The 14,452-nt window shown below is 43.0% G+C and overlaps 1 protein-coding gene across 2 annotated transcripts in view; it reads right to left on the bottom strand.

The window, feature by feature from the left end:
* Positions 1-14,452, bottom strand: part of spg11 (SPG11 vesicle trafficking associated, spatacsin) — a 30,747-nt gene that overhangs the window by 3,598 nt on the left and 12,697 nt on the right. For both annotated transcript variants that reach the window (XM_028431964.1, XM_028431965.1), the window contains exons 21-34: positions 9,469-9,631; positions 8,556-8,764; positions 8,353-8,461; positions 7,971-8,130; positions 7,565-7,843; positions 6,677-6,877; positions 4,948-5,055; positions 4,154-4,319; positions 3,835-4,049; positions 2,483-3,221; positions 1,594-1,739; positions 1,270-1,474; positions 1,020-1,157; positions 371-504 (exon numbers count right to left, since the gene is read on the bottom strand). In XM_028431964.1, the coding sequence (XP_028287765.1) occupies positions 371-504; positions 1,020-1,157; positions 1,270-1,474; positions 1,594-1,739; positions 2,483-3,221; positions 3,835-4,049; positions 4,154-4,319; positions 4,948-5,055; positions 6,677-6,877; positions 7,565-7,843; positions 7,971-8,130; positions 8,353-8,461; positions 8,556-8,764; positions 9,469-9,631 (2,972 nt within the window). The remainder of the gene's footprint in view (positions 1-370; positions 505-1,019; positions 1,158-1,269; positions 1,475-1,593; positions 1,740-2,482; positions 3,222-3,834; positions 4,050-4,153; positions 4,320-4,947; positions 5,056-6,676; positions 6,878-7,564; positions 7,844-7,970; positions 8,131-8,352; positions 8,462-8,555; positions 8,765-9,468; positions 9,632-14,452) is intronic.

The following is a 14,452-nucleotide window of genomic DNA, read 5'->3' as shown; positions in this document are numbered from 1 at the left end:
ATAACAACAGAATCAACTCATCAAAACAGACATTACTGTCAGTTTCTAAACTGCGATATTAGTCATTGGGAGGGAATAAATTGTGGGTCCAGCCAGTTAATTGGTTCTTGCTGGTGGTCTATGATGGGTTTAACCAGGAGTCAGGCAGAAACCTCTACCCTCTGTGGCAGTAACAGCCTTATATTTACATTTTTGAGTGTGTTACTTCTGATGGCTGGTTGGAAATTATGTCAGGCTGAGATGTTAAAGGGGGGGTGCAGAGAGGGATATGTTATCAATCCTTATATCGAGCTATTGCACATTATATTATACTGTAAAATGTGTATGCACAATTTGAATATGAGCAATCTGTTTGTGCATTAGGACATACCAGCAGGCTGTAGTGTTCTCCTGGGGCTAGGTAGGTGTAGCTGAGGTGGCGAGCGGCTTGGAGCACTCTGACAATCCCCTCCATATTACAGGTAAGACTAAAACAGTCATGAGCCACGATCAGCAGCTCAACGACTACAGGAGACAAGGAAGACATTTTAAAATAGTAATAATTCATCCTTTTATCATGCTAAGAACGTGTGTAATTTATCTACTAGTCACTTGGGGGCAGCATTGACTCAAATCAAATTAGTGTACAATACCATGTTTTTCTAGCTGCTATACTATTTATGGGACTAGCTGTGTCTGTTTGAGAGGTAGTGTACAGCAGGAGATGAGTTGGTAGTGATGGGCAGTAATTGATCTTTGTAGATATAAATGCAACATCCAACTGCTTTGTGAAGTGCCAATCATGATTACTGAGCTCTACTCTAATCAGGAACAGAGTTGTGCCAAATTGCATCTGTCACACAGGATAACCTAAAAAGACTGCAAAGGAAAAGAATGACAAACAAATGTGGTTTTACGTTTCAGTATTCGAAGTATTCTTGAAGGATATACAGATATTTTCATAATATAATACATATATATTTTTCAAAAATGTCTGTATGTGTGAGGTACTTTGTGAAAGTGCATTTAGTGTGTCATACTGCAGTTCAGATCTCTCAGTGGCACACTGTTGAAGTTTTCAAGCAGTTTGAGTCCCACCAGGTTCGGGTCCTCACACAGTTTGATCAGCTGTAGCAGTGAGTCCCGCCCATCCGATGGCCTGAATACCTGGTTATCCACTGCTCACATAAACACAGACAGGTTTCATTTAGAGATTTAGAGACTTGCACTTGGTATGTTTGAAAAAATATACAAAGATCCTGAAATATATAAAATGAATTCTATTCTCACCAGGCTGCAGCTCCTGGGTGGAGGCCAGCAGTGCCTGCACCACAGCAGAAGAAACTAACTTAGCTACACTGTCTGCAGAGAGACCCTGAGCTTTGATGAAGGCTGTTGCCTTCCTGAAGCGCTCTGGCTGGTCTGACAGCAGCAGCATCTCCAGTATGGAGGAGGGGTCCTCATTATGTATCTGACTGAAAGAGCACTGCAGCTCCTGGAGAGAAAGGGGCACACAAAAATGATGCCTTTTAAATTATGGTTACTGATGCAGTTTAGCAAACACCAACATTCAACATTATGCATTGTGTGATATTCTGGGAGGCGGGTATATACTTTGGAGAGATGGTAGAGGCTGAGGACTTGTTTGCAGTAGCTGTTGCCATGGCGACATTGATCCACTAGTTTCTGGAGGTGGACAGTGACCTCATCTTCAGGAAGGGGGAGAATCACAAAGGATGAGAGGCTGGACAATGAGTGAGCTGGTGAGAGAAAGGGATGGAAAAAGAAGGTAAACTAAAGAAGGAAGACCGTTAGCTAGAGTTATAAGTGGTGGTGTTCCTCAAGGTTCAATTGTAGGCTTCCATTTATGCCATTTCATTATATTCTTTTGTGTATTATCTTTCAATCCCTTTGTAGCTATAGCTACACATACCATTATAATGTGTGCTTCTAAACAGGAGGCTAACTGATGGAGAGCAAATACAACCACAGACAAACAACAACATATAACTTTTTTCCTGCTATTATTCATTTGGCAATAATGAAGCCAAAAGGAACAACTTGTAATCCACAAGTGTTGTTCTTTGTTCAGATGCAGTTTAGTGAACCTCAGTCCTGCTTCTATGTGCTTTTTAGACAGAAGAGTCTTTCTCCTGGTAACCCTTCAAACAAACGGGACTTGTTCAGTCTTCTTCTAGTTGTGCTGTCACATTACAATAAGCATGCTCAGTGAGGCCTGCACTGTAGGCCAGAGAGGTCTGTACACCTGCTGATGATCAATTCATCAAGGACTGCAGGGACAGGGGATGCAGAATGAAAATGTTTTCCACTTTGGCTTCATTTTTGCTAAATAAATAATGCCACAATGGAAAAAAAATTGTTTAGCTGAGAATTACCCAACAACTATTATGTTTTAATCTTTTTTTTTCAAAAAAATAAAAGAGGGGGTACAAACTTTCGAACAACTGTACAGATATAAACTGCAGGTCTGAGTGAAGCTTACAGCTGGTCATGCTCTTCTTCACCGTATCTTCTGAAGCCTCTTCTTGTGCTTCAGGTTTCAGGTCTCCAGATGCCAGGCCTCTGCATTGCAGCACCAAACACATGTCTGAGTGGTACAAGGAGAAATAACGGCAGACACGACTGGCTTCATGGATACTGCCTGCATCCAGCAGCGGACCAATCATTACACACAGAACCCTTCTCTCCTCTGGACTTAACTCTGACTCCACATTAAGCTCCTCCTGCTCCTTAGAGGGACCTGGGAGTCCCTCCATGTTAAGGCAGGTCTCCGTATTCAGTTCAGATATGTTTGAGAAGCAAAACTCCTTCATAAGAACCTCATAGGTGTTCATTTCAGGTGTGACAGCTGGTGGTGGCAGGTTAAAAACACTCTCCTTCTCCATGGCGATGGTCAGAATGTGTTTTCGGATTTTGTTGAGCCACAGCTTTTTCTCCAGCTTCTTCAGTTCATCCGATGGAGGTGGGCTGATCAGGGAGAGCCAGTGAGCGGCAAGCTGGAGCAGCAGGCAGCGCTCCTGGACATCCTGCAGCTCTGTCTGAGTCTCTACACATGGTGTGGCCATTTCAGATTCGGCCTGTGACAGGAAGAAGTGAAAGGCTGACTCTGGATCAGTGCTGTCAGCCTTCAGCTGCTCATGACATTTCCTCCAAAAAGTGACCCGGGTCTCCAGTCTCCTCCACTGTTGCTTGGTCTTCTGTGAGTTTACCTCTTGAAGCAGCTACAAAGATATCAGAAAAAACAAAAATAAAAAAGGTATTATCATAATCTTAGATGCATAAATAGTCATTTTTTGTTTTTACATTTTCTTTAACAAGAAAAAAAAAATCTCTTTTTCAGTAGTAGTCAGTAGTGTAGTAGTAGTGTAAGATGTTATACTATTTTAGAAGGGTTGGATTAGTGATCTGCATCCAGCAAAGAAAACAACTACAAACAAGTAGATGCTTAAAGTGTACTGTGCAATAGATAATTGTTAAGACAGCAGTGAGCATCTTCTTCTAAGAAAAAAAAGATTTAACAGATTAAACAAAATATTAAGAAATTCAGAGCATTTCTACATGCACAACCTGATCATAACTCCAACTAAACAGCTGTTAAGTATTAACAAATGAAAGATAAGTCATTCATATTGTGAAAATTGATGGAATGAATATAATAAATATTGCGTTTTGAAGTGTTACTTCTCTCTCCTTGAAGACTAACAGATAACAAACAAATAAAAGTAACAGATCAAAAAACTTTTTTTTTTTTAATAAAAAACAAACTGTGTGAAGAAAGTATCACTTGAGTTTAATATGTAAACCCAAATCTGGATGTACACTGGTGAATCAGACCTGGCTGAGCAGCAGACGATGGATGGGCAGTCCAGCCAGCAGTGCGACCTGTCTGGCCTGGCTGTAGCGCCCCCTGCTTTGCAGAGCATCCACTGCAGCCTGGAACTCCTCTTGCTGGACGGAGGGGGAACTGCTCTGCAGCAGCCTGGGTGACAAGCTGACCTCTGATCCCTGCAGCAACTCGCTGAGCTGACTCAGTTTGCTGAAGTCTGACCCTACACACACACACAAAGGGTATGACCAAACATTTTTGAAGAAGTGTGATAATCAAACATCTGCCTGCATCAGACATGTTTGTGACAGACTTCTCACAAATTACCATTGGACTTGAGGAGTTTGTTGACATCAGCCAGGAGCTGCAGCAGTCGGTGGAGGTCGTACTGGGAGGTGCAGCGCTGCAACATAGTGAGGAGCAGCACAGATGCCTGGCTCTCCACCCACTGCATGGGGAGGCCCCCTGAGGATACTGGGCCACCGTTTCTTAGCTGTACAAGAAACAAAAGACTGAACAGGTCTGGAAAAACACCAACATTTTCAGAGATCAGCCTATCTACTAGCCAACAACCTGTCTGATCTTGCTACCGTATATCAACTTATTTTTTCCATATTCGCTGCTGTCCATCTCTCTTGAGAGAGACATTTTTTGTTGTTCAGTCATACAACAAATGAAGCTCACAAAAAAACACTCTCACTCTCCTTACTGCCGACAGCAGGACCACCAACAATTTAAATCTAAATAGGGACTATAGGGCACACCTTAAAGCCTAAAATTTTAAATTATAAAAAAGAACAACTGCTACATAAAAAGGCAGGAAAGAGAGCAGATTTCCTCATCTCTTGTTAGTAAAAACAATTAAAATTGGGAATAATGTGAATAATTGTGTCGCAGGTTGATTAATTTTTCTGCCGGTGCGCTTAAAATTTCTCAGAAAGTGCTATTTATTATAACAGCTTTAATTCTGTGCAACAATTTGGAAAAAAATACACATGATAATAGAACCAATCATTTTCCAGCAATGTCTGATTTTATTTTACACAGCTGTATGTATTTCTGCAAGCAAATGTCGTGACCAACTGATATAGTTCTGTAAACAGTGTTGTGGTGGGACTCACAGCAATGAGCGTCCTCTGGAAGTCCAGCAGCTTTGATTTGGCCTCAGTGAAGTTTCTGTAGTCACAACACAACTCAAACATCCTCAACACCAACACCAGTGGACAGTCCTGGACAGGTAAACAGAGGAAAACATTTGTGCTACTTGTTAGCACTGACTATACTTGTAGTTAAATTGGTCAAGAGGCTTTGTGGTGACTGTGCCCAGTCACACCAAGTTATGGTAATCTTATTTCATTATATTTGCTTTAGTTTCACATTATTTAACCCTTATGCACTGTTCGGGACATTGTTTGTCCTCTGAGAGAAATTTTTCTGTTTATTTTGGCCATAACTTTGTCAATATGTGGACAAATTGAATAATTTTTGCTCAACAAGCTTAATTTTACATAAATTTTGTGATTATGATTTTAACATTTTTCATAGATCAACAGTACACTGTGGGCAAATTTTACCCCCTTATGTGTTGTTCGGGACAAAAACGTCCCCTAACTTTAACGGTTTTAAAAATATATCAGATAAATATTTTTTTGAAATTGTTTTGCATAGACCTTTTAATTAACTTCAGTTCTAATCAAAAGTAGTGAAAAAATCATTTCCCCCCAGGATTTTAACCCTTTAATCACCAACTTTATAAGGGGTGGTGCTGAAAATTGGAAAAAAACACACAAAATGGCTCATTTTTAATAGAAAAGGTGAATGTGGACTGGATTTTTTTTAACCTTTATTACAGTCTTGGTCATGTCAAACATCAGTAAAAAAATTGACTTTATTGCATTACTAGTTTTTGCACAGCACATCTCCCATTTTGTCCCATAGACTTACATTATAACCACACTTTTTTTGACTGCACAGCCATGGCCAAGACTGTAATAAAGGTTAAAAAAAAATATGTGTTTTTGTTGACCTCTTGTTTGCTAATCCGGTTTATTCGTTATGCTTAGTAATTTAATTAGAATTTTGAGTGAATAAAACCCTGCTTTTTGAAAGTGATAACGTGTGCCTGTCCTCTTACTTTTTCATCCCCGACTGGCCCGACCGACTGATGAACCAGTCAATGAGAAAATGGAGGACTTTCCACACCACTACAATATGCTGCATATTTCAAGACTTTTTACAAAGATGTAATATATTTTGGGAGGCGCTGTCCTAAACCTTGGTGAGGTGATGTCACACTTTATTATGGGTAGTATCAAGAACAGAACTCTAACTCAGTATGTATAATCTTTTCTAATTTCATGCAGCACTATATGCAGAACCTGCACACATCTACGTATACCCTTTGAACTTCAAGCACTGTCACATTTTCACTCACTGCAATACATAAAACCCTGCACCTCTATGGAAACAGCACAATCATAGCTACAAGCAGACAGAATTAGGACATGTCTGTGTGCAGAATAACACATTTAGAAAAATAAATATATCTAATATCTGTGAAAATGCGAATAGTTCCTCCTGATCAGCTGACTATTCACATAAATTTTGTCACGTGACAGGTTGCAATGGAGTTAATTGTGGCTTTGTGGTTGTGCTAAAAAAAAGAATAATTTTAGGGCAAGTGGCCTAATTCGGCCAAATGTGTAATTGAAACATTAAATAAGGGGTTTGTAAATAATTTGATTTTACTGTTTCTTGCAAATGTGAATTGTGAAAAATTGGCATTTTTTAAAAAACGGAGAGGCCGGTTTTATGCTGCACTAGTATAAAAAAAAATAATGATGTTGTTACCCTCTGAAAAAGCTCAAAGGCTCGCAGCAGAGGTCTGACAATGCCCAACCCTAGCAGCGTCTTCCAGATGATTGACAAGTCATGCAGGGTCCATTCATGGTGCTGTGGGGCTTCGACTAGGTGGGAGGTGGCTTTCCTTGTGGTGACATCATCGATGGAGGTCAGTACCCACACGCAAAGGCATGGCAGCAGCTCTGTGCTCTGAAATCACAAATCACAAGTTTGTTTAATACATTACTGGTCCTTCAGAAGAAATTCATAAATAAAAGTTGTTTGAAATATTTCTGAAAAACAACCATGATCAGCAATACAAAATCTGGTGCCAATCCACAAAGTAGGTGTTAAGATTGGTACAGTATTTCAATGAATAGAATTGAGGCTGCTGGTAAAGCAGCAGAAAAAGTCACAGAGTCATTCTACTCATTAGGATTTAACTAATCTAGAGATATCAAGAATCCCCCTCACCTTGACTCTCCTAATCGATGTAATTAACTCCACTGGCGTAATGGAGAAAAGGACAACACCCTCAGACATAAGAAGGTGGATAACAGTAGGGAAAGCGATACAGTTTAATTTTTTTGCATCCCCCAAACTAGCTGAATATTTGTTTGTGAACTTTAACTGCCTATTTTCCCCATAGTGTAGTGTATGGATCATGTTTCCACAGTGTTTTTTCTTCTTTCATATTGAAATAAAAAAAGATACAATATCTGTGGTTTACCGTGAAAAGTTTTTTGTTATAACTAAATATTTTGATGGTATTATAACGTGCACTTAAGATGTTAGACCAATGAATGTTTCTTGCTGTAACAATACACCATAAATCACCTCAACAGAGACTTTTTCTAATAAATTAAACATTTGAATTAACATTAACATTCCATTTACCTGTATACAGGCTGCCAGTACAGCCAGCACTGGGCACCGTTGCACCAGTGCCTCCTGTAGCAGGTACCTGCAGGGAGCCTGCTCGTCGTGGCTTTGCAGGAGGACCTGAAAGAGCTCCCTGGGGTGCTCCACGCTCCTAGATGCCTCTTCTGCTCTTAGACATTCTGACTGCTCCGCTGGGTCGCAGCCTCTCTTTTGACTGTACACCTGCAGATCCTGGAAGGCCAGGCTCAAGTGAGCCTGCAGGGTGGGGTCAAAATGAGCCAGCAGTGACCTCACCTGGAGGGGTGGGTGAGGGAGTGTGACATGAGACAAGACAGATTTACTTTACACTGAAAAAAGGCCAAATGTCCATGATAGTGCTGTTGTACCAAATCCTCTCTTGCTGTGGGATGTGTGAGTTCACCTGCTGTGGTGGAAAATTGTGTAACTGGACAAACAATAAGAAGTGGATGAACTGTTTGTCTTTGGCACAGTGGGTGGGGTAAACAGAGCTGAACTCCAGGTTGTGGAGGTGACAGAACTGAATGGGTATTGCCCACTCCTGACCTGCTTCATAGGATGACCTGATGGATAACACACACAAAGACCCATAGATACACACATGAGCGTTATTGCAGTAGTTAGTGCAAATTATGTGTCATATATATGACAGGAAAAGCTGTTAAAAGCTAAACAGGCTTTAAAACCTTTAAGCTAACACAACATGGACATGCAGCTTTCTTACATAAATTGCAATACTACTCATATTGACAGGATGCCCTCAGATTTAGGGAGGCAGGACTAACCTGTTGATGCCTTTCTGTTGCAAGCTGTCTGTCACAGCAGCTTCAAGGTAACCAATCAACTCCCCTGCTGCTCCAGGCTCTGCCTCTCCCAGCTTTGCACCTTTAAAGACTGAAACAAATGACAGAGAGGATAAGTATATGTAATGTGTGCAAATAATGTCATGAAGTACCATAGTGTGTGTGTGTATATTGCATGTGTTTACCCAGTGTTTGTAGATGCTGTGCTGGAGGGGTGTGTGTGTTCCGTTGGTTCCAGTGCTGTAGGATAATGTTCATGGCCTTGACATCGACCCTCAGTTTTAGGCTGCAGATTCCCAGCAGCTCACAGAAGCAAACAGCAGCCGAAGCCACAGAGGGCACGCTGAATGACTGCAGGGACAACCTGTACACCTGCTGCCTGGCCCACTGGAGCCTGAAACACACACACTGAATGTTAGGTAGCAGAACAGTCATTTCTGGAGAAACCTAGCCAATAAAGCTGGGTTTTTGGAAGTAGAAGCTTAGAAAAGAAACATGGGTACATTATTACAGTGCATGTGATAAACAGGTGTTTATCACATGCAAACAGGTGTTTATCACATTGGCTGCTTTGGATTGGTCTTTTTGTGACTATTTTAGAGAAGCTTGAATAAGACATGTATTAAGAGGTTACAATAATTAAGTCAACTGAAGATTAAAGTATGGATTATAAATTAATGTGTGACTTGTTGCAGTGGATTTAATTGGGTTTCGTTGCAATCAGCCAGTAAATTAAAACAGCAGTAGTGATGTCTTGCAATTATAAGAATTTCAATTTTGCCAGGGTTTAGGTGCAGAAAGTGTAATAAAACACTGAAAAAAACACAGATGGGGGTTAGACAATTATGGAGTAAAAACAGTTGGATCAGATTGTTGGGTTTTGCAGAAAAGTAGAGATTAGAGTACCATTAGCACAGCAGTGGTGAGTGATATCAAGTGTTATCTTGATAAGCACCTAAACAACTGATCCGGAGAAGTATATACAGGAAGAAAGGAAGTGGGCCAAAGACTGACTCCTGATGGACACCACACAGTGGATAGATAAGGAGCAAATCTGACTGATCATTTAAAGACACTAATTAAAATAGGCATACTCACAACTGCTTCACATCTCTGCCACTGCTCAGATGCTGGACGATGAAAGTGGCGTATGCAAAAGACGCTCGGCCATGACGGAGGTAGTACAGGAAGTCTAGGTTCTCCACCAAAGCGAACCTGCTGACCAGCTGTGGGCTAGAGAAATGAGGCAGCTCGGACGTCTCTGTAGAGAAACAACTCAATTTATACTTAGTTTTAATCTGACCTAAGTATCAGTACTACTAGAACAGCTGCCATGCTGCTACCATATATACTTTCATAAGTATAATACTGTGGTGTTGCAGCCACTTCTACTATAGCCTCTACTACTACAAGTAGTAGCGCTGCTGTAATTATTATATTAGCACACAGTACTACTGCTATTATTGTTGTTGTTAATGTGGTAGTATATGTAAGACTACTGTACTCTTGCTAAGTCAGCAGTTGCCGTTGCTACTACATTGGATTATACCAACTCATTATTAGGGCCCGAGCACCGAGTGGTGCGAAGGCCCTATTGTAATTGTAGTGTTTATTAGGGCCCGAGCACCAAGTGGTGCGAAGGCCCTATTGTAATTGTAATGTTTATTATTAGGGCCCGAGCACCGAGTAGTGCGAAGGCCCTATTATAATTGTAGTTATTATTATTAGGGCCCGAGCACCGAATGGTGCAAGTGCCCTATTGAAATGCAAGGAATTATTAGGACCCGAGCACGAGTGGTGCGAAGGCCCAATTGTAATTGTAGTGTTTATTAGGGCCCGAGCACCGAGTGATGCGAAGGCACTATTGTAATTGCTGTGTTTATTATTAGGGCCCGAGCACTGAGTGGTGCGAAGGCCCTATTGTAATTGTAATGTTTATTATTATTAGGGCCGAGCACCAAGTGGTGCGAAGGCCCTATTGTAATTGTAATGTTTATTATTAGGGCCCGAGCACCGAGTGGTGCGAAGGCCCTATTGTAATTGTAGTTATTATTATTAGGGCCCGAGCACCGAATGGTGCAAGAGCCCTATTGAAATGCAAGGATTATTAGGACCCGAGCACGAGTGGTGCGAAGGCCCTATTGTAATTGTAATGTTTATTATTAGGGCCCGAGCACCGAGTGGTGCGAAGGCCCTATTGTAATTGTAATGTTTATTATTAGGGCCCGAGCACCGAGTGGTGCGAAGGCCCTATTGTAATTGCTGTGTTTATTTAGGGCCCGAGCACCGAGTGGTGTGAAGGCCCTATTGTAATTGTAGGTATTATTATTAGGGCCCGAGCACCGAGTGGTGCGAAGGCCCTATTGTAATTGCTGTGTTTATTAGGGCCCGAGCACCGAGTGGTGCGAAGGCCCTATTGTAATTGCTGTGTTTATTAGGGCCCGAGCACCGAGTGGTGCGAAGGCCCTATTGTAATTGCTGTGTTTATTAGGGCCCAAGCACCGAGTGGTGCGAAGGCCCTATTGTAATTGCTGTGTTTATTATTAGGGCCCGAGCACCGAGTGGTGCGAAGGCCGTATTGTAATTGCTGTGTTTATTATTAGGGCCCGAGCACCGAATGGTGCAAGAGCCCTATTGAAATGCAAGCATTTATTATTCTCTTTTTTTCTTCCGCGTCATTCGACGCAAATTTGACCCCCTGAACGTGCTCAAAAACTCACCAAATTTGGCACACAGGTCTGGTTCGCGAAAAATGGCGATCTGAAACTGTCGCCACGACAGTGACTTGCAAAATGGCTCTACAGCGCCCCCTGGAATTTGAAAATATTCAGCGTAACAGCTACAACCATGAAAATTCGTACGCTGATGTATCGCCTCATGCCAGGAAACATGCCTTTGGAAAAAAAATTCCACCCCCTACAGGGCGTCGGCCATCTTGGAAAAACAACGCCATGTTCCAATTTGCACACCCTGCAGTTTCGCGAACTCCTCCTAGGGGAATTGCTTGATATGGCTGAAAATTGGTGTGCTTGCCGTTAAGAGGTCAGGGACCAAAAGTTATCAAAAACGCAGCACTTCCTCACACGGTCTGACCGTGGCACCACCACGAAGTTGACCCTTCGCCAACACACACGAAATGGATGTGTTTGTGGCTGTATCTCCCACATACTTCATCCAATGTGGATGAGAAAAATCAGGCATGCTGAGTCTGTCATTCTGAACAGATTGATATGCTAATGACCAGAAACTCTCATAGCGCCACCTACTGGCGGTATGAATTGTGTTCAGTCTGATTTCCATTTTCCACACCTCGTATTTGAACGAACTCCTCCTAGGGAAATACTCTGACAGACCTGAGATTTTGTCACCTGGTTTTAAAGACATGGCTGAGCAAAAGTTATCAAAAATGCAGCTTGATGTTACACCGTGTGGGCGGGGCCTCGCCACAAAGGTGCCCCTTCCCCACCATAGAGAAAGCTGCTGTGTTTCTTGGTTTGTTCATCCTACCTGCCTCTTACTCTATCCTGACATCAGCCCCTGTGCACCTTTTCATATCACCTCATCGTCATATTTGGCCGTGGCCACATGGCTCAGTAGCGCCCCCTTGAATGAGATCTGCTTCCCCGTTTGACCTACAGACATGAAAATTGGTACGCATATGTATCACCTCTAGACAAGAAAAAAAGTCTCTTGGAGGTATCCTCTAACACGCACAGGAAGTCCGCCATTTTACAATACCTGCGCCATTTTGCATTTTTCACTCCCCGCACTTTTACGAACTCCTCCTAGAGGATTTCTCCAATCCGCCTGAAAGTTGCTCTGCTTACTCTTAAGGCATTAGGGACCAAAAGTTATCAAAAACACAGCACTTCGTCACACGGTCTGGCCGTGGTGCCGCCACAAAGTTGACCCTTCGCCAACGCACAGGAAATACATGTATTTTTGGCTGTATCTCCCTCATACTTCATCCTATGTGGATGACACTTTACAGTCATGCTTAACATCGGACGCTGCACAGATTGACATGCTGACATGCTACGGTCACTGCGCCATCTACTGGCCGGAGGACCTGGCTTTTGTACATGTGTGTTTTGCTGTACTCTTCTGCCCTGCAGACCACAGCTCGTGCCGGTACAGCTGGGAGAGAGGTCATAGGACGATAGGGGAGGCGGCGGCTGCTGGTCCCGCAGACCGCAAGGGCTGCGAGGGCCCGTCATCGCTGCTTGCAGCTTTAATTATTATTATTATTATTCTTATTATTTGCCTGCCTGTTTAACTGCATTTTTCACCCCTTTGCCATGCACGAAAACTCACGAAACTTTGCACACTCATCAGGGGTGGCGAAAAATTTGATATTTTGTTGCTGCAAAGGGGCGGGGCAAAATGGCTCTACAGCGCCCCCTTGTTTATCATACCAAGACGCACCAAAAAGTCTCTTGACACCATGACCTTAACCCAACAGGAAGTCCGCCATCTTGGATGGAAAATGGCGATTTTGGCGATTTACACCATTGGTATGTGAGCGAACTCCTCCTAGAGCTGTTGCCCGATTGACCTGAAATTTGCTGGAGGTCACCTAAAGGACCTGCTGATCAAAAGCTTTTCTCTAACTTACAGGGCGTGGCCTCTGTGGCTCGCCAAAGTCTGGTGACAATTCATGATTTCACCATGTAACTTTGAACGGCTCTCACGCTCGCATCCTTTATCCAAACGTCTTCAAACTTTATGAGCATGATGAGGGCTCCGCCCTGAACACCTCCATATGTTGAAACCCTGACTTACTCGTGGCGCCCCCTGCTGGTAACAGGAAACGACCTCTTTTTACTCTGACGTGTACTGCTCCTACATAGTTGACAGCATCAACTTCATTTCACGTCTAGAACCTTCCCAACTAGTTGGTGAAGCTACACTATGAAGGCCGTGAAGCTGCGTGCAATGGTGGTGGCGCGCCGACTGTCGATCCTTCGCTATGAGAGTACGTTTGAGTTTTTTATGACCTTAACGGCCTTCTATGATCATGAAAATTCATGCACACGTTCACGGGGGGCGTGTCCTAGCAACTGATGGGGGTCTCGTAAGTGGGCGGGGCAAATTGGCTCAATGGCGCCCCCTTAAATTTTTAAAAAACCCCTCTCCATAGGGGTTTTTTTAGAGTAGGAAGACAAAAATCGGCACACACACAGAACACGTCCAGGCGCACATAAACGTCTCTTGCACCATTGATCTAGACCACACAGGAAGTCAGCCATTTTGATTTAGGCGGTCAAATTTCAGCGATTTCCACCTTTGGTATGCGGATGAACTCCTCCTAGGGATTTCAACCGATTGACTTCATATTCGGTCGCTGTCACCTAGAGACCTTGCTGATCAAAAGTTATCAAAAGCTTTTCTCTAAGTTAAAGGGCGTGGCCGCTCTGGCGTCACTTCGCCATTCATACACGAACAGCTCTCTCTCCTACATACTTGCTCCAAACGGCTTCAAACTTTCTGCACGTGATCAGAGCCCCTCCCTGAATGTCTCTATGTCATCATGATCTATGGCGCTCCCTTGTGGTGGAGACAGGAAGTGCCATGTTCTTCACTGACATGCACTCTGTTTAATCCTTCCCTGTCATTACACAGCCAAATGAGGATCACAGATTTGATGCTTCTGGACATTTTCCATGTATGAATCAAATGTTTTTTGAGGTTTGATGCACAGACAAGTCTCCACTATTCTCATGGTGTCTGGCTCCACCCAGTGGACACATACGGTACTGCAACTGAAATAACTCCACCACAGATGCTCCTAAAATCCTCACATTTTTTACATGTGATACAGACCCAACCCCGCCCACGTGTGGACATCTGTGGACAGCGCCACCTACTGTAAAGAGGAGGTTACTGCACACTAACAATTTGTACATATATTGAGAGATTTGTTGCACTGACACATCTCTGCTTCTGTCTGCCGGCTTTTTCCCACCGCTGGCAAAATCGCCGCAGCTCGTGGGGGGAGTGGGGGAGGGAAGGGACGGCGTGCCGGGGAGGGGGCGGTCGCGCAGAGTGCGAGGGCCCGATCATCGCTGCTTGCATCTTTCAT

The sequence above is a fragment of the Parambassis ranga genome, chromosome 19 (genome assembly GCF_900634625.1).
Source record: "Parambassis ranga chromosome 19, fParRan2.1, whole genome shotgun sequence".
Classification (NCBI taxonomy): domain Eukaryota; kingdom Metazoa; phylum Chordata; class Actinopteri; family Ambassidae; genus Parambassis; species Parambassis ranga.
Note: the sequence above shows the minus strand (reverse complement) of the source record. Positions and strands in the feature narration are given on the sequence as shown.